Source organism: Canis lupus, chromosome 22 (assembly GCF_048164855.1).
Source record: "Canis lupus baileyi chromosome 22, mCanLup2.hap1, whole genome shotgun sequence".
Taxonomy (NCBI): domain Eukaryota; kingdom Metazoa; phylum Chordata; class Mammalia; order Carnivora; family Canidae; genus Canis; species Canis lupus.
Window position 1 is genome coordinate 45749295 of NC_132859.1, and position 24873 is coordinate 45774167.

General features: G+C 46.1%; 1 protein-coding gene and 1 long non-coding RNA gene across 3 annotated transcripts in view; one reads left to right on the top strand and one right to left on the bottom strand.

The window, feature by feature from the left end:
* The first annotated feature begins 1804 nt into the window (after window positions 1-1804).
* Window positions 1805-24873, top strand: part of TRANK1 (tetratricopeptide repeat and ankyrin repeat containing 1) — a 99905-nt gene continuing 76836 nt past the window's right edge. Inside the window, exons 1-2 of the mRNA XM_072793442.1 lie at window positions 1805-1979; window positions 20894-21025. Coding sequence (XP_072649543.1) covers window positions 1957-1979; window positions 20894-21025 — 155 coding nt within the window. The 5' untranslated portion in view covers window positions 1805-1956. The remainder of the gene's footprint in view (window positions 1980-20893; window positions 21026-24873) is intronic.
* LOC140614280 (uncharacterized) lies at window positions 14162-21218 on the bottom strand. Of its 2 annotated transcripts, none has more exons than XR_012015170.1 (3): window positions 21094-21218; window positions 19907-20140; window positions 14162-14761 (listed from the first exon to the last, which is right to left on the bottom strand). It is a non-coding gene; the product is annotated as an uncharacterized lncRNA (long non-coding RNA). The 2 variants fall into 2 exon arrangements; XR_012015171.1 differs by having other exon boundaries at window positions 19854-20140.

The following is a 24873-nucleotide window of genomic DNA, read 5'->3' on the forward strand; positions in this document are numbered from 1 at the left end:
TGACTATTTTGAGGACTGTTTTGAGCTGATATGATTGTTTTGAGAACCATGATGAAAGATACAGAGGAAGAAATAAGACAAAAAGATTCTAAGGTGCTTATGAAAACTGGTCAAAGTGTGGTGAGAGTTTAGAGGCACCTTCTTAACCTACTGCACCCTCACCAACTTCTTGACTTGCTTTCCTTCATGCAAGAACCTGAAAGTCTTTTGGAAACAGAGACTCCCTGAAGTTGGCTAAAAAGAAGAGCCATGCTAGAAGAGGTGCTATGGACCTTTCCTACATATAGAACTGGGAGACACTGAAAAAAAAAAAAAATCAGAGAAAGGATATGTCAAGTTTCCTGAAAGTGAAAGGACCAATGATGTCTGGGAAGTAGGAAGTGGCTCCAAGTATTTGGAGACTAGAAGTGTTTTCCAAACTTTGCTTCATGTTATCATCACCTGAGGAGCTTTAAAAAAATCTTGATGCCCAGGTCATACCCCATAGCAATTATATCAGAATATGTGGGGATAGGAGTCAGACATCAGGACTTTTAAAAGGCCCTCAGGTAATTCCTATGTGCAGCTACGTTTGGGACCCACTGGGGTAGTCTGTGTGTGAGGGAGCTAAGACTGGAAGGACAGAGTAAAATTGTGAAGAGTCTCAAATGCCTAGCTACCTAATCTGATCTGTAGTAGGCAACAGGGGTTCTGCTGGAAGTCATGGAACTGGAAGTGATGCAATGTGACATTTGGGGAAGATTAATGCACAGGAGAAATCAGAGGAACTGAGACTCTAGGAGCAAAGGGATGGCTAGCTAGACAGGCTGGTTTTTGACTCAGAGTGAGCAGTGCAGAGAAGGACACGGTTGTGTGCTTTACGATGTGTCCACGTGTCTCCAAATCCTTCCTGCCTCATTGTTCCAATGTTCTGTGGTCCCCCCCTCCCCGCCCTGGGGCTGCCCCGTGCTGTGGCCCCTGATGGGTGAGAGAATTGCCAGGAGGCAGTGTAGGCCAAGTCCTTGATCCGAAGGGACCTTGGGCTTCGCTCTCCGGTTGGGCCAAACCCGTGGCGTGTGGGGAAGTGGTCCCCATACCAGACAGGCTCTGGGCCGAGCCCGAGCAGCGGAGGAAAGGCTGTGCGGGCTGTTGTGCCGACAACCAAAGGAGGAATGGCAGCCTGAGTCCGTCCTAACCGTCTCCAGCTCTTTCCGTCCTCTCTGCCCTTCCAGGGGCTTCCCTGCCATTCCGCCTGCGGGGAGAGGTTCAGTCCTCGCAAGCATCTCGAACGCGGCCGTGAGCGTCACGACGCCCGGGGCCTCGCTGGCCCCTGCCCACCCAGGGCCCGTGTCCCCAGGACGGAGGCCGAGCACAGCGAGGGCCAGCTAGCCCACGGGTCACCGTCCGAGGCGCCGGCGGAGCGGGCACGGTATTGCTGGGCAGCGGCTGGTGTCTTTGGTTTCTCTGTTGGAGCGAACAGGAGGGAAGAGGGGGAGCCGTCAGCCGACCCTGTGCTGTTTCCCCACCGTGGCGCCGGGTCCAGCCTACGAAAGCAGAAGTCGCCCAAGACCAAGCGTGTGGCAGGACCCGTCGTGGCCGCCGACACGAAGCACTGGTTTCCCGAAGGCGGCCGGAGCCAGCCCCATGGAGCGCTCGCACGCGTGATGGGAGACACCGAGACGCCTCTTCGGAGCACGGTGACAAACACGCCCTCCCACCGGCGGCGACGTGCACGTGACAGTCTTCGAGCTCTTGCAACTACGTGGAAACTTGGAATAGGTCTGCGCTGCACACAGCTGGGGCGCCAGGGTCCCCCGCCCCCGCCCCCTCGGCCGGCCCGGGAGCCGCGCCACCGCCGGCAGGGGCCCCGCCGCTCCCGCGCCTCCTCCCGCGCCTCCTCCCGCGCCTCTCGCCGCGCCCTGCTCCCGGGAAGCGGCCCCCGAGGCGGCGGCGGCGGCGGCGGCGGCGATCCCGGCCATGTGGGACCCGCGGGCAGCTAGGTGCGTAGCGGAGCGCGAGACGCGGGGGGCGCCTCCGGCCTGCCGGGCCCGCGCGGGGTGGGCGACCCCCGAGGCGGCTGGCGCGCGAGCATCCCCGCCCCTCCCCCCGCGAGCCCCGCGGTCCCCCGGGGCCCACCCGGGGCCCACCCGGGGCCCACCCGGGCCTGTGGCGCGGGGGCGCGCGGGGGCGGCTCCGGCCTGCCCGGACCGGGGACGAGGGCGAGCGCTGCGACAGGACTGCGGCGGCGCGCGGCCTGCCCGGTCCGCACCCCCGCGGCGCCGGAGCTGCGGTTCCGGGGCCCACCCCGCACCTCCCGCGGGGGACCCCGGGGCCGCTGGCAGGTGGCACCGGGCGCCCGGGCGGACGCGCCCCCGGGGCACGCAGTCGGGCGGGCAGGTCCGGGCGCGGGGCGGGATCCGCGGGAACTTGGACAGCGCTGGCCGCCGCCGGGCGGCAGGAGGGTCGCGGTCCCAGCCCCGCGCAGGCCTGGTCCCCAGCGCGCGCGGTCGTGAGCCGGGCTTGCCCGAAAGGGGCTGTCCAGTCCGCGATCGTCCGCTTGACGAGCGTAGGGGAGGGTGGCAGCGAGGCCCCGCGGCGAGAAGTGCAGGGGTCCGGCTGCGAGCGTTCGCAGGGGTGGGCTGGGGCGGGCGCGCCGTGCGGCGCTCTGCGCTCGGCTCTCCGCGCCCTGGGGGTCCCGCAGCCCCGCTGCAACAGCGCCTCTCCTTGGGGCGCAGCGCGGGCCAGCTTTGCTCCCGGCTCGGCTCCTGGCGTTTCCGGGAGCCTGTGAGCTTTCTGCTTCCCAGGGACAATTTCTGGGGACACGTGCAATATGAAAAATAAAGAGAAAATTTTTGCAAAGGGGGAGAGTAGGGTGATGGATCCTGAGGTCTCTGATCCGCAGCCCAGGTGCTGCTGGCCCAATCAATCCTGAGGCGGGAGAAAGAGCTGGGGGCGAAGGGCCTTGCATGCCCACTGACAGGGTCCCCCTGCCCCTCCCCGTTGCCAGTGGGTGTTGAGCCTCCCCGGTGCCAGGTATCTTTTCGAGGCAAAGCGTTTACCCGGATGGCTGGGGCTTTTGTTGAGCATCTTGTTTTATGCCTTAATGAAAGCACAACCTTTTAAGAGAGTCAGAAGTTTGTTTTGACTGGTTGGCAGAGTCTGGTCTGTTTTGTAGAATTGCAGGATGGGTGTTTGAATTCTAAGGAACCTTGGCTGTTTTTGCACCCTCCACAAAGGCTGGAGGTGGAATAGGTGTGTGTGGCATTCACCCCCAGGGTAGGATCCCGCTGCCCCAGGATGTGGGTTTCCTCCTCCTCCTCCTCCTCCTCTTCCTCTTCTTCTCCTCCTCCTCCTCCTTCTTTTCTTCTCCTTCTCCTCCCCAGACCCACAATAGATACCTACACCTACCCACATACATAAGTATAAAATTGCAACAAAGGCTGTACAGTACATTTAGTCTCTCTACAGGAGGGAGCACAATGGTATTTTCTATTCTGTTCTGTTTTCTGTTGCTTAAAAAAGCTAGTCATAACCCATGACTTGATTTTGTGATTGACTAATCAGTTGTAGGTTGCATCTGCAAGCTCTCTTTGGGACATATCAGGAGAGACGGAGGAGAACATGAGAATTTCACTGAGGAATCAACTTTGGAAGGAGGGATTTGGTGTAGGAGGGATGAAGTTGGCTGAAATTGGAACCAGAGTAAGGAAGTTCATGCTTGGATAGTGAGAGTGCCATAGGACATAGCTGTGTGGTTCCCACCAGTAGCATCTACAGAGGCAGACAAGGGACGCTTCTAGTTAATCTAGGTCCATCTGTCTGTCCACACTGAGCTGGCCGCCTGCCATGAAGGCCAGTGGGGTCCTGTAGACCTTGTGGAGAGATAGGGACATAATGGCTCCTTGGCATTAGGCCTTTATTGGGGTGGTGGAGGAAGAAGGAAGGAGGGTGCTGCAGAGCTACCACAGACTCTGGATTCATGAGTTTGAAAGTCGATTCTTAAAGTCTCTGCTCAGAATTCCACAGCTGCAGCATTAGGAGCAAGGCTGGGAACATTTCTAGAGGGAGAAACCGAGTCCCATTGCCCATTAGTCTTTTTAATTAAGGGTTGCTCTGGGACTGGACACCCACTGTCTTGATGTTCCAGCCTCTGACTCTGAGGGACCAAATAGAGACTTTGCTCTTATGGTTCTCAGATGTCTCTTTGCTGATTAGTTCTCTTTTCCTCCGTTGCTTCCAAAGACCCATTTCTATGGCATATACCGTCTTATCATTTTATTTTTGCTTCTTGAGATAATGATTCTTTTTTTCCAGCCTTCTTTTTTCCTTGGGTTTCCCCTGCCTGTGCTAGGCTCAGAAAATGATTTCTGGCAGCAAATTGTGACAATTACAAGGTTCCCCCTCATTTAAGTTTTACTTATTTTTAAACGATTTTATTTTTAAAAAAGATTTTATTTATTTATTCATGCTAGACACACACAGAGAGAGGCAGAGACAAAGGCAGAGGGAGAAGCTCCCTGTAGGGAGCCCGATGTGGGACTCAATCCCAGGACCCCAGGATCATCAAAGGCAGATGCTCAACCACTGAGCTGCCCAAGTGTATTTATTTATTTATTTATTTATTTATTTATTTATTTATCTATTTATTTATGAGAGAGAGAGAGAGAGAATGGGGGGAGGAGCAGAGGGAGAGAGAATCTCAAGCTGACTCCCTGCCTAGTGTAAGCCTGTCACAGGGCTCAACTCACAACTCTGAGATCAGGACCTGAGCCAAAATCAAGAGCCCGACCTTAACTAACTGAGCCAACCAGGTGTCCCAAGGTTCCCTCTCATTTGTTTCCTATCTCTCAGGATCACTGCTCCTCCCCTCCCCTTTTTGGGTCTATAACTGCTGACTTTTTTTTTTTTTTTCTTACTTTAGATTCACTTAAGGTGTGGCCCCATCTTTCATCTTAAAGCCTTAGCTGTCACTGGGTAAATGGCACAAAAAGTACCACCTTCCTTTTATCTTCTCTAGATACCAAAGATAGTAAAAATCATTTTATGCATATACAATTTCCTCAAAACATCTGGTGAACATCTACAATATCCTAGTCACTATTTTAAGGGCTAGCTTATATTTTGGGATTTATCATATGCCAACCATACAGCTTCATTAATTGTCAATTAAGATTTGAAATTGTGTTGAAGGTAGAGGCCATGTCTTAGATATGTTTGAATCCTTTCTATTTTTTAAAAAAGATTTTATTTATTTATTCATGAGAAACACAGAGACATAGGCAGAGGGAGAAGCAGGCTGCCTGCTGGGAGTCTGATGCAGGACTCCATTCCAGGACCCCGGGATCACGCCCTGAGCCAAAGGCAGACACTCAACCACTGAGCCACCCAGGTTCCTCTCTGTGAATCCTTTTCTATTTATAGAACGGGTAACAGCATTTTGTACATATTAGTGTTAAGAGTTAATTGAATGGTGGAAAACAAAAATAAATGAAAATCTTTTCTCCAAAGTGAGGTCTACAAAGTCAGATCAGTTATATATATATTTTTAAAATTTTCTGTTTCATAAATATATAATGCCTTCACTCATTTCTCCCATCTTCCTTCCTCATCTCTGGCAATCAGCCATCTGTTCTCTGTATCTATGAGTTTTTTTTTTTTTTTTTTTTTTTTTAAGATTCCATACGAAAAGAGATCATACAGTACTGCAGATCTTTTTAGTAGCCAGAGTGGAACCTGTAAGTCCCATGTTTGAGGAAGGTAAATTGGTCCTGTGGATGTTAAGAACTGAAATGGAGGTTGGGGTGTGGGCCTCGGGCCATTGTGGAGAGCGGAGAGCGTGGTGTTGTTTCATTTGACATTAAGAAATAAGCTCTCCTTTGCCTTTCTAGTTGGGGAAGTGGAGCCGTCACTGGCTTGCCTCTGGTTTTCCACTTGATCTCACGGCTGGCTCTGGGCTCATGACTTTGGTGACAAGCTTCCTCGGAGTGCAGCCTAAAGTTCTTAAGGCCATCAATTCGTTGTTATGGGAAATCTTTACGAGAAAGAGGAATTTGGGGAAATAGACACTTTCTTTAGCAAAGATGACACTTGAAGTTACAGCAGAGATCGATGGTGGGGACAGTGGCAGTGATGCGGAGAGCATTCGGGTTTAAACTTAAAAAGTATTGAACCAGGTAAACAAACATCTTGGAACCTTAAAATGTCACCATGCCCAAACCAAGAGCAGTGTTCTCCTTTGATTGGTGTGGTTGTCCATTCTTCCTAACCAGACATTTTTCTTGGTCTTAACATTCATAAGTAAGCATTGCTTTGCTTCCTTGTTTCTGTTGGATATCTGGAAAGGTGAACCTTACCTGTGCTACCCTGGACTCAGTTTACCTGAACTGACTCTATTTTTTGCCTGGTCAGTATCAGTGCCCACCTGCTGCACTCATCATGATGAGCCTGGTAAGCTGATGGAACTCTCTGTCTGTCAGAGCCAGGATGGGTCTGAGTTTGGCTCTCTCTGAGTTTGAAGATCCAACAACACTTAGATTGACATGTTTTTATTTTTAAGCACTGGGTCCTCCTATCAGTGGGGTAGCATTTGGAAAGGGAATGAGACTGCTAAGCCTGGAAAATGCTGATGATATTTTTGGGGAAAGCCAGGCCAGGACTACACAACACAGAAAATATAGAGAATTACAGTGCCCAGTACCCTGGGTGATTTGATTCCCAGTGACAAGAATACTTGGCTCACAGCCTTGAACTGGAATGAGCTTTTCACATCCAGCTGTGGCCTCCAGGGACTCTCTCCTCTGGTCACCTCTGGACCAGCTCGTCCTCTGCCCGTTGAGGTCCACTCTTCCTGTAGGCTCAAAAATTGGCAACTTTGAGGGCTCACTCGAGTCTAAACTTATTGGCTGGGTACTAAGGGTCCTTAGAGTCTGGCCCTCAGACTTTCCCTCTGATAGGCCCATCCTTCTCCCCTCCATCTTGCTCTTCTCTTTGCTTCATTTTCTAAGTGAATTCTCTTCATATACTGAAGGCCCTGCATTGACCTATGGAAGATGTAAACATATGAGCTGTAGGTGCTTCTCGTGGCAGTAGAGCAGAATTAATACCAGGCAGATCTGTGAGAAGGCAGCAGTGGAGACATAGACCAACATGGTTGGCAACTCCTGAATCCTCTCCAGGAGGAAGAAGGAGAGGTTATTGTGAACCCTGCTTAGGGAGATGAAGAGAACTACCAGCAGGCAGATTGAGGGATATGGGAGGGAAGGAGGGACAGTCCAGATAAAAGAAGCAGCTTCTTATTAAGAATAATAGTGAGCAAATGGGCTTAGACTATTAATCTAAATATAATAATAGTAATAATAATAACAGTTGACTTTGAACGGGGCTCTATGTTGGGTGTGTTTCAGATATTCTCTTACGTAATTCTCACAGAAGTAGTATGAGCAATCCCCATTTTACAGATGTCCCTGCACCAGAATGTAAGTTTCTGGGCAGCCGTGTTTTGGTGGGTTGTGCTTATCCATATATCCCAGGCATCCATTCGAGTTGCCTGGTGCATAATAGTCATTTAATGAATGCGTGTTGACTGACTGAGGAAATAGGGAGTCCAGTTATCTAGGCGATGCTGTCTCTGTTTTTCAGGAGGGGAACTGAGGCCTAGGCTAACATGGTACCAGGCCCAGAAGAGGTAAAGTGATGACTTGATTCCATATTTTTTGGCCTTTCTCATATGAGGAGGATACTTGTATCCTTATATTCTCCTTCGGGAACTAGCTCCAGCACTGCAGAGGCGCGTGAGAGGGAAGGAGCCAGAAGAATTTAGGGTCATGTGGCTACAACATGGCAGGCAGATAGTGTTGGAGAATATTGGAAAGCTAAGTTAAAGGGTGTGTGTGTGTGTGTGTGTGTGTGTGTGTGTGTGTGTAGGACTTAGAATGAGAATCTGAGCTATTTACACTTTATTCTAAATGGGGTTAGGAGCCATGGAAAGTGTGTGTGTAACTCTGTGTTTTATCTGGAAGGCTGAGACTGTGGATGAATACATTGTTCAGACTGGCTAAAATTCATACTTTTTTCAAGGCCAACTTCAAGTTCCCTGTGTTTCAGGAATCTGTCAGCTGGTGTTTGAGCTGAGGCTAGAACTTGGATCCTCCCAGCACGGCTAAGGACCCTCCCTTCGCGGGGTGTGTCTTTCAGCCGTCCTTGTCTGGAGGAGACTGTTTTGTTTTATGGGGTGCTCCTGGGTGCCTCCAGACCCTCCCCATGCTGCAGTGGATGGTGTTTTAGCCCTCTGCTGGGTTTGTCTTGCCTTCCAGATGAGAGGGGAAGAAGACTGCTGTGTTTTGAAGATGGGAGGTGGAATAGAGGCCGTTAATCAGCATTTAAATGATTACAGAGAGCCTTGGGGGTGATCTGGAGGAGGAGATGACAGGGTTGCTATAACCAAACTGGAAGTTCTCCTTTGAATGAGAAAGCACCTTTTTTCAAGAGCTGTCAGAGAAAGGCCTTGTGTCCTCCTTGGGGGCTGCCCTGACTTCACAACCATTTATAACTCCCAGGTGCTCCAAGGGAGAATGGGAAAGCTAACTGAGGGGAATATGGTAGTTGTTGGGCAGTCTGGATTTAGCAGACACTGAGTCAGGATTTGTAAGCAACCTGTGCTGGCTGATGCTTACCTTCCTCATCTGTCTTGGGGCAGAGTATGGAATGCTCACTTTTCAGTTTCCTTCAGGTTTGCTTTTGCAGAGACCTAACTTTTTTTAAAGTAATCTCTACACCCAACATGGGGCTTGATCTTACAACCCCGAGATCAAGAGTCACCTGCTCTACCAACTGAGCCAGCCAGGTGTCCCTGGATTTGGTTTTAATTTTGAAGGCCCCCAATCACCCTCACCCTTTCTATATTCATCTTCTCTGAAGAGTTGTGAATGCAGATTTTGGTATCAGACTTCGGTTTGTACCTTGCTCGGAGAATTCTCCTCACATTGATGAAACTTGTTTCCTGACCTATACTATTAGGGGTAATAATTGTACCTCCCTCACTAGCATTGTTTGGGATGTTCCATAAGAAAATGCCCGAGAAGGGCTTAGCACAGGGCTCAGCACACAGTAAGTGCTCAGTAAATTTCAACTGTTATTACACATCTGCCTTGGACTATTCTCATTCAAATCACAAAATGGAAGGATGCCACTCTGTGCATGCAGTGAGGAGAAATCAGGCCTATCACCAGCTCCCAGCTGGGAGGGAAGTCAAGTGATCGGGACTCCACTTCAGAACTAGGAGTTATAATTGATCCGTCTTTGCCTTTTAGCGGTATTTCCTGAATACCTTCTAGTGACCTGGTGTGGTTTTACAAATTTGGAATGTCTACTCTCAAAGCTCACACTATGTGTGCACCATCCAAGCCTGCAATGTACCGTAAGGCTCCTGGCTCATCTTTTTTCAAGAATGGCAGTCTTTGGTCTGAGTTTACATTCTTTCTTTTTTTTGGCTTTTTTTTTTTTTTTGGAGTTAAAATATTCCTCCAAATATTCCTTTGGAGTGAAATTATGGAGGCAGTAGATGGTATACTTTAAAACATGTTTTTTTTTCAAAAAATTTTAAAGTAAACTCTGTGCCCAACATGGGGTTTGAAATCACGACTCTGAGATAAAGAGTCACATGCTACACTGACTGAGCCAACCAGGTGCCCCCTGATGGTTTGCTTTTGGAAAAATGTCCTTATTTGGCAAAATAGAGAGTTGGCAACTCTATTTAGATTCCCTTCAATTCCTTCCTTCCTTCCTTCCTTCCTTCCTTCCTTCCTTCCTTCCTTCCTTCCTTTCTTTCTTTCTTTCTTTCTTTCTTTCTTTCTTTCTTTCTTTCTTTCTTTCTTTCATTTTTTTAGAGAGAAAGCATGTTCTTTTGAGTGAAGGAGGGAGAGGCAGAGGTGAAGGGAGAGACAATTTAAAGCAGAGTCTGGGGGATCCCTGGGTGGCGCAGCGGTTTGGCGCCTGCCTTTGGCCCAGGGCGCGATCCTGGAGACCCGGGATCGAATCCCACATCAGGCTCCCGGTGCATGGAGCCTGCTTCTCCCTCTGCCTATGTCTCTGCCTCTCTCTCTTTCTCTCTCTGTGACTATCATAAATAAATAAAAAAAAAATTAAAAAAAAAAAATAAAGCAGAGTCTGTGCTGAGCACACAGCTTGGCAAGGGCTCTATCTCATGACCCTGAGATCTGACCTGAGTCGAAATCAAGAGTCGGTGGCTTAACCAACTGAGCCACCCAGGCCCCCAAGTTCTCTTCAGTTTCTTTTCTCTGTGTGTAAATGTTTCTGTTAGTTCCAAAAGTCTAGGAACCACTGATCTACAGGGTTATTCTTTGCGTTTAGCATTTCTGAATCTCCAGGAATAGAATTTCACATGGAATATATGGCCTTGTATGCTGTCTGTTGAATTTTCAACTGGTGCTTATAAATTTGTTTACCCCAAGTAGCTAAGAGCTTTGGCAGTTTTATTTTGGTTAGACTTATCTGGTTGTTTCTGGTTTGTCCTTTTTATGGTTGGCTTTTTTTTTTTTTTAATGTGGTTGGCTTTTATTAAATTTGTGTCCTTCTTTAAGGGAACAGTTGACATTCTTGGATTTTCAGGAAATGGTCATAAATCTAAAACCATGAGTGAAATTGTCTATTTCGAATTAAACTCTAGAACATTTCTTCCTTTCCTATAACTCCAATTTACTCACCTGTCTCTGATAAGTAAAGAAATAACCAAAAAGTCATTTATTCATTTAACAATGCTGAGCTCCTGGTGCAGACGTAATAAGACTCAGTAGGACTTAGTTTCTGCCTTAAGAGTTTAGTCTACTGGGAAGAACAGAAAAATCTAGCACGGGGCGTGAAGCATAAAGGCTATGTGTGTGTGGGGGGGATACATGCCAAGAGAATGAGTGGATTGTAACTCAGGATGTTAAACTATATAGAAGCTGCATACAGGGCCTGAAACCTTTGGGAACTTTCATGAAAATGATGCCTGAGAGGAGGTGGGATGGGTGATCCTGGAGATTTTAAACCCCCCTTGGCATGTAATCTGATGGATTGGGGACAGTTTTACCAATGGCAGTGAGGAGGCTGAGCTACTGGTGGGTGAGGCTGGGGGCAAAGGGAGGACCATGAGGCGGAAACTGCAGTAACCCCGGCTGATGGGGTAGATGTCTCTACGGGATGTGTGCAAACCAGACTTAGCTGTTCTGGGACCTATGTGCCTCTTAGGGATGATGAAGCTGAGGGAGAGGTAAGAAACAGTGGGCTTATCTTCAGCCTGTTGTTCCCTGGTATGGCACTCTGGGTGTTCGTGTCTGGATGCACACATTGAGTTTTGGCTCGAATCTCTGGTGTGCATCTGGGAATGGCACAAAGGATTCCTTTGGGAATACCACTTAGAATGAATGTTGGGGGAAGTATTCTGAGGCTTTCTGAGGCCCTGTAGGAAGGAATGTGACTGCAGATGTCTGGGGTTGGGTGAGGACAGGACCCCCGATACAGATCCTTGTCTAATGTGAAGCTATAAAGAGAGATGTAATGGGCAAGCCTCTCTCATGTCCTCCCTCTTTAGTGAATGAAAATAAGAGCAACTTAACTTGCTTAGGTAAAAAGGAGGAATATTCTAGAAGACTGCCGATGTTTTTAGTAACTAGGGAAGGAGTAGAGAAGCAGCTGGGCTTAGAGGCAGGGGAATGTGGAGGGAGCCCCTCTTTCTGCTCTCTCTGGGTATAAGTATTATATTTTCTCAGTCCAGAGTGGCTTCTTCTCAGGGTGGAGGGCTAAGGCTATATCCCTCTGGAGCTTCCTACCCCAGCTGCCACTACTGGAGGAGCTCTTCCCAAAGTTCTGATTCAAGGGTTCCAAGGGAAGGGTTCTGTTGGGGAACTCTGGCCTGCAGGTCTGGCACAGAGAACATATGGGAGGCCCTGGGGCCTGCTTGTGTGTGCCTCAGACGTCCGCTCAGAAGGCCTCTGTGGTGAGCCGAGCAGCCATCCCAGAGTGTGTGCACCCTGGTGACTGTCCTGCTACAAGGGTTTATTAGGTCTTTTTTTTTTTTTTTTTTTTTTTTTTGGTTTATTAGGTCTTGTAAGCAGGACATGGGCCCTCCTTTTCAAAGGAGCAATCACAGTAGAGAAAGTTTGGGGCATTTTCAGATGTTGCAGTGCTGACCTCCCCCCCCCCCCCCCCCCCCCCCCGCCCCATTCCTTCATCCAAGGCAGGCCTTGAAGCTCAGATTTTCTCAGCTGTAGTTGCTTAACTGACTGGTAATTTCAGGGAACCCCTGTGGAAACAGGCAAATACTAGGGCTGTGTTTTTTACTAAATATTTTCTTTTTGCTGGGTAAACAAAGCAAAGGTTCTGTAAATGTTGCAGCGATTACACTCAAATAACTCACAGAGGTCATCACTGCCGGTACCATTAACCTGAACCTTCGCAGACCAGGGGCAAGACCTGGGTTCTCGTCCTGGCTCTCCTGCCCATCCACAGTGGTGTGGGCCAGGGCACTGGGTGGAGGCTGGGAGGTAAGCCTGGGTTTCAGCTCTGGTGATCAGTATAGTATGATTGTGGTCAGGCTCCCAAATCTTTGAGCCTTGGCTTCCTTACTCCAGAAATTTTAGTCCAACCGTCTCACTTTAAGTCCTTTCTATGCACATGACTCTTTGAGTGTGTTCAGAAAGGTGTCATAATCTTTTCCTAGGGCTGCAATAACAAGTTATCACAAACTGGGTGACTTCATCAATGGAAGCTCATTCTATCATAGTTTGGGAATGTTCTCCCCATTCCCAGATCTACTCCCCAAAGATCACCACTCTTGTTTGCTTCTTAAGGCCTTCCAGAAATTCTTCCAGTGGGTCAGGTGTACACATATACACACAGATATATCCTTAAGCTCTCCAAGAGCTCTACAAATTGTTCGCTAGCTTGCTTTATTCACCTTCATTGCACATCTTGACATGGCTTCCTCTTATTTAGATCAGCTTCATGGTTTTAACAACTGTTTTGAGTTCTGCACTCAGCTGCTGCACCTTTCTTTGTATAAAGGTCTCCACTTACTGGATTTTTGGATTTGTATCATGCTTTCGCTTTCATAAAGGACAAGGCAGTTAATATCCTCATGTACTTGAAAGAAATATGTTTGTAGAGTACATTCCGAATTAGCTAACTAGATGTGGGGAAGTATGTGCATTTATTTCCATAGACAGATGCCCCACCACTTTACCCAGACATCAGCTGTTTGTGAGTGACTCTCCACCCTATCATCTTGCTGACGCAGGGTATTTTGGGGACTTTTTGATGTACAGAAGTTTTAAGTTTTTTATGAATGTATGTCTATGGTTTCTGCTTTTGCTATCATTAGGGTGGCCTTCCTTCTTGAATGTGAAGGTTACATTCCATATTTTTCATGGCATTAAAATTTTTTTGAACAGATCTAATTCAAGAATCAAAAAAATACAAAAAAGTTACCATGGAAAGGAGAGAGTAAGTCTCTCTCCTCTGCCCACAACCCCATCCCCCCAAAAAGGTGAATACTTTTATTTCTGGTGGATCCTTCCAGAACTTCTTTATGCACATGTAGGCAAATGCGAATATCAATTCTATTCAGCTCTTCCCTCGTTTTTTGTTTTTTTTTAACTTGTAGGAAAGGTAATGTGATATATACACTATTCTGCATTTGCTTTTTTCAAAGTATTTTGGAGATTATCCCAGATCAGTACATAGAAAGCATCTTCATTGTTTATTTTTCTTTCCTTTTTAAACACTTCTGTAAGACTTTTTTTTTTTGTGGGGGGCTACACTGTAATTTCTTAAACCAGCCTCCTGTTAATGGACTGATCCGAGGCTTTTATAACTACAATTTGATGAGTGAATAATCTTGTACATTTTCCATTTCCGGTGTGTGCAGTCTGTACGATTGGTTTCCAGAAATGGAATTGCCAGGTCAAAGGCTATATGTATGTGTCACTTGGCTCAGTATTCCCAAATTTCCTCCTGGAGCAGTTGCAGATGATCTAAAATTTGTATGTATATTTTCTCTTACTGCTTTTATGATTTCTTTTTTTCAATCATTTTTTTAAAACGAGATACTTGCATGTAATAAAAGGCACAGATTTTAAGTGTACTGTTCAATGAGCTTTACTATAGAGCATTTCCATTCCCTGCAAAAGTGCAACCATTCCCCTTTCCCATCAATAGCCCTCCCTCCTTAGGCAACCACTGTTCTCATTTCTTAGATTTGCCAGGTCTAGAACGTCACTGAAGTGAAATCACACAATATACATTCTTTTGAGTCTGGCTTCTTTTGTTCATCATGGTATTGTTGAGGTTCTTTATGTTGCTGTGCATTTTATTACACAATTTGTATTGGTTTTCTATTTCTCTCATAACAATCACAGACTTGGTGGCCACATAAATGAATTGTGTCACTGTCAGTAGTTCAGAAGTCTGGGTTAACTTGGCAGGTTCCATAAGACTGAAGTCAAGGTATTGGCTAACTGGGCTTTTACTGGGAGGGTCTGCAAAGAAGCACCTTCTAGGCTTATTCATATTGCTGGTAGGATCCAGTTCCTTGCAGCTGTAGCATTGGAGGTCCTGTGCCCTTACTGACTATCACCCAGAGGTCTCTCTCAGGTTCCAGGGACACCTACCTTCTTCTTGATGTTGCCTCCTCTCCATCATCAAGGAAGTCTGTGATGCGTCTGGGTTTTCTCTAGTTCCACATCTTGTTGCATCTCTCCTGTCTTCTTCTAGCATCTTCTTGACTCTGGTCAGAGAAAGTTTCATGCTTTGGGTGTTCATATGATTAGACTGGGCTCACCCAGGTAATCCAGGATGATATCCTTGTCTAAAGGTGTATAATCTTAAATTACATCTACAGAGTCACAAGTTCTAGGCTTTGGGGTGTGGGCATCTTTGGTAGGGGCGTGTGTGTCTACTGTTCAGCCTACCACATGGTACAAGTTAGAAATTTAATTTCTTTTCCAGATATCCAGCCAGTTATACCAAAGTGATTCATTCTTTTACCATCTATTAAAAAATGATCTTTTCTTAAAATTTTTATTTTTTGAAGATTTTATTTATTTATTAGAGAGAGAGCAAGAGAGAGCGAGAGCGAGCGAGCAAGTGAGCACAAGCAGATGGAGCAGCAGAGGGAGAGCAGACTCACTGCTGAGCAGAGCCTGACCTTGGGCTTGATCCCAGGATCCTGACCTGAGCGGAAGGCAGATGCTTAACTAACTGAGCTACCCAGTTGCCCCTTAAAAAGCCATCCTTATCCCACGTGAAGTTTTTTCATAGTCTATATTTGTTTCTGTATATTGTTTTGTTCCACTGGTCTGCCTACTCTCACATTAGTATCATCCTTTAAAAATTAGATAAGTTTCATAAAATCATTTAAAAATGGTAGAGAAGATTTTCTCTCAATACTTCTGTTTTTTCCTCTGTAGAATAGATTTCTATTTGCTACATCCCTGATAGTCACAGGTGATCCACTCTCAGTCTTTGGTGTGTTTCCAACATTGTGTACTTCAGAGAGCACATACTTTGCCCCATTTGGTTCAGGGTCATCAGAAGTGCTATCTTCAGGGACCAGGCTGTGTATGGGTAGAGGAGAATTCAACATTATACGTATTTATGTTTGAAACTGGAGCTTCTATTTCTGTAATGCATGGTAAAATTTGACTTAAAGCTTTGGAGTCGACTTTTCCTGCCCTTTCCTCCCCTGAAGTCCATCTGCTGCCTAAATCTATCTTCCATTGGCCCATTTCTCCCCATCTTGCCTGGGACTAGCACAATGCAGTTAGTTTTTAATTTATCCCCAGCTCAAAACCCTCTAGCTCTGTCCAGGGTAGCAGTCACTGGTCACATTAGATATATACATTAAAGTTAGTGAAAATTTAATAAAATAAAATTTTCATTTCTTCAGTTGTAGCAGCCATATTTCCAGTGTGTAATAGCTAGTGGTTAGTGTATTGGATGGTACAGAACAGAACATTCCCAGCATCATCGAAAGTTGTAATGGACAGTGCTGCTTTTCCAATTGCATTTAAGATGAGTTCTAGGACCCTCAGGTGGCCTTCATGATTGCAGGTCATTCTCTTGGTGGCCATTACCTCTTCCCAGCCTTACTTCTGTCCCCTACCCCTGGCAGTTCTTGAACTGTGAAGTTCAGAGCCTTTGCATATACCATTCTCCTTGCGCTACCCTTCAATACCCCAACTATTCATTTTTTGGATCTTGGCTTTAAATATCACTTTCAAGAGAGATCTGCCTCGCCCTCCATATTCTAATGTTATATTCTCTAATGTTATATGCCAAAAAGAGGCATAGATTTAAAAACAATCAAGAGACTCTGCATATCAGGGAGGTAGATATTTGTGGTGTTTACTTTTTTGCTAGGAGTATGGATGGCTTTTAGGATAAAATTTCACAGGGGCAGTTTGGAGCTGGACAAATCAGCTGCTTTTCAAATCACCATCTTGACTTTGGTGTACATGTAGTTGGGGATAAATGAGGCTATAAATTGAGGTGGAATAATTTAAAATTGATTGATAACGGGGATTGGCTGGATTGGGACAACCCTGGGTTTATGGCAGGTCACTGAGCTGGGCTTTGATGGGTTGGGGCAGGCTGGTGAGACAGCTGAGAGGGGCCAACACAATGGTCTGCTCTTTCTTGTTCTGTTTAAATACCCAGGTGTAGGGGCTTGGATCCAGTAATTCATACTTTTCCACAGGCCTTTTATAAAAATGTGAGTGAGTTTCTTAAGAAAATCTCTACTTTGCTTCTGCATTTATGTCTCTGCACCCAGGAAAAAAGAAAGAAAGACAAAGAAAACAAATTGGGCTCCCCAGAATGAGTTCTGACTTTGGATTTATTTTATTTTATTTTATTTTATTTTATTTTATTTTATTTTATTTTATTTTATGTAGGCTCCATGCCCAGCATGGAACCCAACATGGGTCTTGAACTCACAACCCTGAGATTAAGACCTGAGCTGAAACCAAGAGTCAGATACTTAACTGACTGAGCCACCCAAGTGCCTCTTGACTTTGGATTTTTATCCCAGACTGTCTGTGGCTGCCTTTTCTCCTATGGAGAGTAGGAAGGAGTCAGTTTTAAGAACTGTTCTCCCTGGCCTCGTTTGGAGTTGTCTCTATCCCCAGCATTTCAGAGTTCATCTTAGATCATTTACTGCTTTTGGGGTCTTTTGAAACGATTTTAATAAGTAAGGGAAAAATACCCCCACAAAAAACAAGAAAAATGAATTTTCTATCAAGATTTTGGGTGGCACTCAAATAGTGTATGAAGATGAAGCCTCCTTCTGCCCATATTAGTGGCCCCAAGCCCACCTCTGTTTGCAGTTTTTGCTCTGCTCCTATAATTCAGTTATAGAATTTCCTGTGTAATATGCAGCAGGTAATAAAAGCCACAGCAACCTGGATCTGCTTTGCTTCAGATTTGCCTGTTTGACAATCTACTGAGTGCATTTGTATTTTTCTTGTTTCTAACTTCCTTGGGTGTAACTGAGCAGCCCACGACACCTCCCCACAACTGGACCTTGAATTCTGATAAGGATACAGTGAAAGTGAATGAAAGCCGCACCACGGCAATGAAGCTATGTCTACTCTTAGCTTTCATACCACCACTGAAACTGGAAGTGAGCGCTGGGTGCCAGCCAAATCATCACATGTCTTGGGGATTGACTGGGTGCTGACCTTTGACCCTCTGTCTTGGTTTTTCAGAGTATAAAGTCATACCACTTGGGTTTGGATTCCAGTGCCACCTTCCATGTAATTGTGACAAATAGCCCCAGTTTCCCTGTCACATGGGGACAATCATGACTGCTTCATGAGCTTTCTTGTAAGAATGAAATGGCATGATTGATGGAGAGCACATAGGAGCTGCTCAGAACATATCGAGCATTGTCATTACCACTTGTATTCAACAATTTCATCCTATAAACAGACTGCCTAGTTGTTAAAAAAGAAAAAAGATCCAACAGCTGAGCCCTCTGTGTTCTAAGGAAGAGATGTAAAACATTCCTCCCTGTAATGAGAATGTGATTGCCAATAAATCCTATTAAGAAGCAAAAAGCCTTCTGTGTGGTTGGCAATCCCCCTATTTCCTGTGATGTGATTTTTACCAAGAAAAAGCAGAAACAAGCAAAGGAATACCTCTGATGTTTGCTTACCTAACATTAAGAGCTCATTCTTTGTGTCTAGAGGAGTATAAAAAATACCCCAAATTCTGACATGAATAGTTTTATTGTATGTATAAATACAGTAGAAATGTTTTGTGTTTGAATTCTTCAGTAAGCCCTTAAAGAGTCTCATTTTAATAACATTTATGTCCTGATTATTAATGGTGTACATTGTAGAACAGTTGAAAATTCAGAAAAACACTAGAAGGAAAATTAAAACCCTGCCTAATCCCAATGGTGTGGCTGTTAGTTAGCATTTTGGCATATTTTTAATATGTCGTGTGTGTTTAAAATTCAATTTAGGGGGTGCCTGGGTGGTTCAGTTGCTTAAGCGTCAGCCTTCTGCTCAGATCATGATCCTGGGGTCCTGGGATCGAGCCCCCATCGGGCTTTCTCCTCAGGTAGTCTGCTTCTCCCTCTCCCTCTGCCCTCCCTCCTCTTCTGCTTGTGCTGGCTCTTTCTCTGTCTCACTCTCTCAAGTAAATAAATAAAATCTTAAAAAAAATTCAGTTTGGAATTATACACCTATTTGTGTAGGCTGCATTTTTCATTTACTAACTTAGCCAATCATTACGTATTCTTTTACAACTTGATTTTTGAATTAACTGTGTGGTCTTGTGGCATATGGATATTCTGTAACTGATTCAAATCCATTATGGGTTATAGGACATTTAGGGTTATTTCCACTTTTTCACTGTGGTAAATATCTATGAGACTAAATCTATCCATGATGTAGTATATTTCCCCTGTAAACAGCATATGACAGCCCCCAACATCTGAGGTCATTTTTAAAAGTATTTTCCAGTGACACCTTGCTGTAATTCTTCATTTCTTTGGTCATCAGTGAGTGGGATCCTGTTTATTCATTTTCCATATATTTAGAAATTATTTGTATTCCTATGTGAATTGTGTGTTTAGGGCCTTACACATTCTGGACAAATTCTTGGCCTTTTCTTGCACTGGAAAGGTATTTCTAAAAGAGACATGGGGGTGCTAAGCTGGCTCAGTTGGTAGAGTATGCAACTCTTGATCATAGAGTCATGAGTTTGAGCTCTATGTTGGGCATACAGATTACTTAATAAAAAAATTAAAAGAGGCATATTAATCTGTCGGTGGTTAATGGTGACTTCTTTTTCCTAGTTGTCTAATCATGGCCATTTTAAAAAACTGGATAGATAGCTGACAATACTTGGAAGAGAAACATATTTACATCTGTAGTCAATCAATTCTTGAACATTTCTTCATGTTCAACTCCATCATCTCTATATAAATTTGAGCCATGGAATTGAGAGATTATTTAATGGAAAGTATGGGTGAAATTTTGTACTCTGACCTGTTTAAAAACCGTGAGCCTCAATTCAGATTCACAGCTCTGGCTGTGGAACGCAGTGCCATTCCAAAACCCTATCCTCGTAAGCTCATATGGGTTTAAAATAGGCCATCACTTGTATCTGTTTAGATTTGCTGCTCGCCCTGTTCCAGAACCCCACACCAAGATTTGAAACGATAATAATAATAATAATCATTATCTAAGATCAATAATGTTAGACCCCTCCAATGGATTATGTGACCCCCCCCCCCCCCAACTCCCAGCTGTGTGGCATATGCAAACACGGGAATTGTCCTTGTTCATAATCCAGACTCCCCTTCCCACCTTGCCTTTCCTGGGAGGAGGAGATGTGAAGGGGCATCTCTTCTGAGTCCCACCTTTTCTCTGCCTCCTTGGTGGCTCCTTCTCGAGGTTTCCCAAGACCTCTCCTTTCCACTACCTTTGCTCAGCAAACACTCCTGGACTCCGTAGGCAGATGGGTCTCTGGGCACCTGTCTCTGACTCCTCAGGCCACACCACAGAGAATCCGTAACAGGCAACCTTCTGGAGCTGGCCTTCCAATCGGTTACACCACAAATATTTAAGTGCCCACCATATGCTAGTCTGTAGGGCTACAAAAATGAATAAGACAGAAGTTATGACCTGAAAGGAGTAATCTGAGTGACAAATATTTTTTGAGGCTTATTTCATAGTGTTTAAGGAAGGGAGGAGGGCAGGAGAGGCAGTGGTTGTGGCTCGGTGTCCTAGGCCCTTGTACACGGAGGCCTTCAGCACTGCTTTTCCCCCTCCCAAGAGAATGCAAGGACTGTCCACTGAGTTTTTCTTGTACCAAAAGGCGATCTAACGCAGGGGTCAAGAGCAGAAACAGACGTGAGGTCAGAACCGGGGAATGCCATTAGCAGCTCCTTGGGCAAAGTGATTTGAACCTCAGTGAGCCCATTTCCTCATCTGAACAGTGAGGACAGTGCCTCCTTCTGGGCCATAACAGGGGGTAAATAAGAAAGGAACAACAGTGCCAGTTTGGAGAATAGCTGCCCCTTCTGGGGGTGGACGCTACCCGAGGGGTGTAAGCTGCCTCGTGGGTGGCAGCAGCCTGCTCCCTCGGTGCCTGAAGAAATGGCATTCCTCTGGTCGCTGCCACCTAGGTCAGAAAAGAACTGGGGGAGAAATGGTCTCATCAGATGCCCTGTCCTGGTCCCCTGGTGGCAAGGGGCGTTGTCAGGATGTGCTCTCCGCAGGTGGGTGGGGCCAGAGTGAACAAACTGCCTCTCTGACTCCCAGTGATGCAGACGTGAAGGGCTAGAGCCGGGGCCCCACACAGGGCTTGGCAGAGAGCCTTAACTCCGTCCTCCGTCTCCCCACAGGATGGATCCCACAGCTTACGCTGAGCTGCTCAAAGAATCTGGCAACCAGGTTCTAAAGAATGGGAACTTCTCTCTGGCCATCAGAAAGTATGATGAAGCCATCCAGATTCTTCTGCAGTTATACCACTGGGGGTAAGTGCTGGGATTTACTCCCCACCTTCGGTGTTTGTTTTTGTTTTTTTAAGTAAATGGAAACTCACCCTGTCACTTCTGTTTTCTTCTCATTTCGTATCACACCGCCCAGTTTCTGTTTTCTTTCTTCCCACTTCCTATGCATGAGCTCAGAAATGGCACAGAGAAGACTAAATCATAGAGAAACAGAAAGTGAAACACAGGGAGACTGTTGGTAAATGCTGGAGAACTTCCCCTTTGTCTGGTGGTGGGTATCAAAGTTCCTGGGAGGATCCAAGTCCCCGAGCTCTCAGCTGTCATTTGTTTCATTTTCCTGATTATCTGTGCCACCTGTCCCCTGGCTATGGTGGTGTGTACCCCAGGGGGGCTCAGGCTCACCTCTCCCCCGCCCCTTCAGCTTCAAGTCAACCTGTGCCCAAACATTTTAGGACCATAACACACTTCACGACTACAGAGGACCCCTGAAAGCTTTTGTTTATGTAAGTTGTAGCCATCAATGTAGCCTGGATTTGAACTTAGAACTGAGATAAATTTAAAATATGTATTCATCCACCTACTTAAAATGCCAATAATGAGCTCATTCTGTGTTAACCTGGGTAACACATTTTAATGTGTTAAGATAAGTGTGAAATATAAGCGTAGTATGATAGATGTGTGATAATGTGGAAGATAAGCGTATTTTCCAAACCCAAAAATTTTGTGAGAGTGGCACATTTTTCATTTTTGCAGAGCTCTCTAACATCTGTCTCAATAGAAGACATCTGACTTCTCATATTTGCTTCTGCATGCGATCCAGTACGATATTATACATTGTGTAGCCTCCGGAAGATTCCCTGAACACGTATGAGAGAATGTGTGAAAAAGGCACATAATGTCTTATTTCCTCTTTACCACTGTAGCTCATTACCACAATTTAGTGGCTTAAAACAATACATATCTATTACCTTACAGTTCTAGAGGTGGAAGTCCGAAATGAGTCTCATGAAGCCAAAACTGAGGCATAGCAGAGCTGGGCTTTTGCAGAGGAGAATCTATTTCCTTGCCTTGTTCAGCTTTGGGTGGCTGTCTGCACACCTTGGCCTGTGGCCCCTTACTTCATCGTAAAAGTGCATCCTTCCAGTGTGCTGTTGCATTGTATCTGTCTCCTGTTCTGTAGCCTTATCTTCTCCCTGTCTGCCTCTCATAAGGATCCTTGTGATTGAATCCTACCCTGGGATAATCACCCCTGAAGATTTAGAAATTAATCACATCTGCAAAGTTCCTTTTGCCAAGAAAAGGTAATATTCTTTAGGGACCACTATTCAGCCTGCTACTGTTGTGAAAATACTTGACCTTGTGGGCTGCCTGAAATGGTCCTAGGGCCCCTCGAGGTTCCCACACCATACTTTGGGAACAGCTCCAGTTAGAGGAGGCATTTGTGGGGTGTATGCAGCCTACACTTGTACTGGGAAATGCCACTGGGTGACATTCCTGAATCATAGCTCCCCCTTCCTACCTTCCTTCACCTTGGTGCTTACCCTCTAGCTGGATGTGAGTTGAGTGTCATTGATTTGGGCCTGTAAGTCTGCCCCTCCTGGCTCAGATCATAGCTGTGTCAGAGCTGGGTCAAGAGCACGAAGAATCTGACTTTCTTAAAGAGGAGATGTTGTGTAGTGGTTATGGCTGTAGACTGACCCCACACTGTGGGGTCCCTAATGGGACTTTGACTCACATGTTCTTTCATGACCTTCCTGACACTGCTCCCCTTGCCTGTCTACCTGCTGCCTACCTTCCTGTCACTGCCAACTGACAAAGGGATTTATTTTAGGTGTATGTGATTTACTGAGCAAGTGCTCCCAGTAGAAGGGGATGGAGGGAAGCAGGATGGGGCAGGGGAAGGCTCCAAGCAGGGATGGTGGGTGTGTCAACTGGAGGTGGCTTCAGCCTGATTGCCTGGGGAGCTCTGGAACAGTAGCTGTACTGCAAAGCTGGTACCACTTTGGGGCAAGGGAGATGACCTTTTGATTTCCATGTCAGCCAGCCATTGACTGTAGGCTGCCTGGCGCCTGAAAGTTGTCCTAAGCAGGGGGACTGTATTAGTCAGTTTGGGCTGCCATAACAAAATTACCACCAACTGGGCAGAGTAAACAACAGGAACTTATTTCTCACACTTCTAGAGGCTGGTGAGTCTGAGATCAAAGTGCCAGCCAATTCAGTTTCTGGTGAAAGCTCTCTTCTTGGCTTGCAGATGGCTGCCTTCTCACTGTGACCTCACATGGTGGGGAGATAGCGACAGAGAGGAAGCTCTCTGGTGCCTCTTCATCTGATCATGAGGGCCCCACCTCAGCCAAACCTAATTACCTCCCCAAAGGTCCCCTCTCCAAATACCATCACACTGGTGGGTAGGGCTTCAACGTATGGATGGAGGGGCACAATTTAGTCTGCTGCAGGGGCCTAACTTCCTGGGGAGAAGTCAGCTCCCGTCTGGCTGAGGGCAAATCTTGAGAACAGGGCACTGGGAGCCCCTAGTGACAGCCAGTGCTCACTGCAGCTGGGGAGGGCTGCACTGGCTAGGGTGTCTGGGCTGGGCACCTGCAGTCATAACTTCCTTGGCCATTACCCCCCACTGACTGCCGTACTACCTCTTCTGTGCCTGGGGGGCCTCATCCCTTCACTAGAGGGAACGATGGGCAGTGACAGAAGCTGGAGACATAAAGCATTGAGTATGGGCAGTTGTAGAGGTGATTTTTACTTTGCTTTTTATTTACACTTATTTGCATTGCCTAACTTTTCTATAGTGATTTGTAGTACTTTTGCAATGAAAATATTCAATAAAAAGAAGTATTAGCCTTGCGTTTTTTTTTTTTTTTTTTTGCTCATGTGTCTTGAATTCAGTGGCACCTGGGCTTTGACATATTGTGGTACACTTTGCATTTATCTTCAAATTTTGATGTGGTTTTGGCACCAACTTTGTAGTATTATCCCTAGACCCAGACAAGAGGGACTTGCCTTGATATGCTTTAGAGGGCCCTTCTGTGGCTTCCCTCTAGCTGTGCCCACCCCACAGGAATCTGTGGGGCCAAAGACTTTACCCACCCAGAGTTTTTCCTCCCCTTTGGTCCACACTATTGAAACAGGAGAGCTAGGTTCTTGGCTCACAGAGTTGAAGAATGAATTTCTTCAACGAAGGAGAATGGGTAAAGCAACAGAAGTTTATTAAGCAAGAATACAGAAAAATCTCTCAGGGGGTACCTGACAGGGTTGCCAACGTGGGCCTCCACTGACAGTCTTTTATTTAGAACTGACCAGGCAGCTTTTGACCTTATCATTTTTGTGATGTCTTGGTTTGAGTAAGGACTGGTGATAACATCTTTAATGCCTTCTTTTTGGGGGGTCTGGTTATGCTTTGTTGGTCACATATGACTGTCATAAAAAAGACACATAGGGCAGAGTGGTCTGGTTTGTTCCGTTATCTCTGGTTTCCTTACACCTCAGAATTTTGGGGATTTCTGTGAGCCTGATCCCATAGCTTCCTATCTATATCTCCCTACCTAGCCTCACCTGTCCCTTATTCATCTGAGTACCAGGACCCTGGGATTCCTGCCCATGGACTCTGCTCCTAGGGCCTTCACAGACCTCCTACCTGCAGCCTGTTCTTCTGAGGTCTGACCAAGGGCAGGGTGTGGATAGCACTTGGAATCATGCCTCCTGCAGTGCTAGATGAAGGCTGCGGTAGAGGGAGTGGGCAGGGGTATAGTCCTGTAGTTCTGAATTTGAACCGGTTATTATAAGGTGGGAAGATAGAATGTATTTTATTGAACACTTTGCAAACTTGATTTATGAACTTCCAATACTTAGGCTAGTTCTGT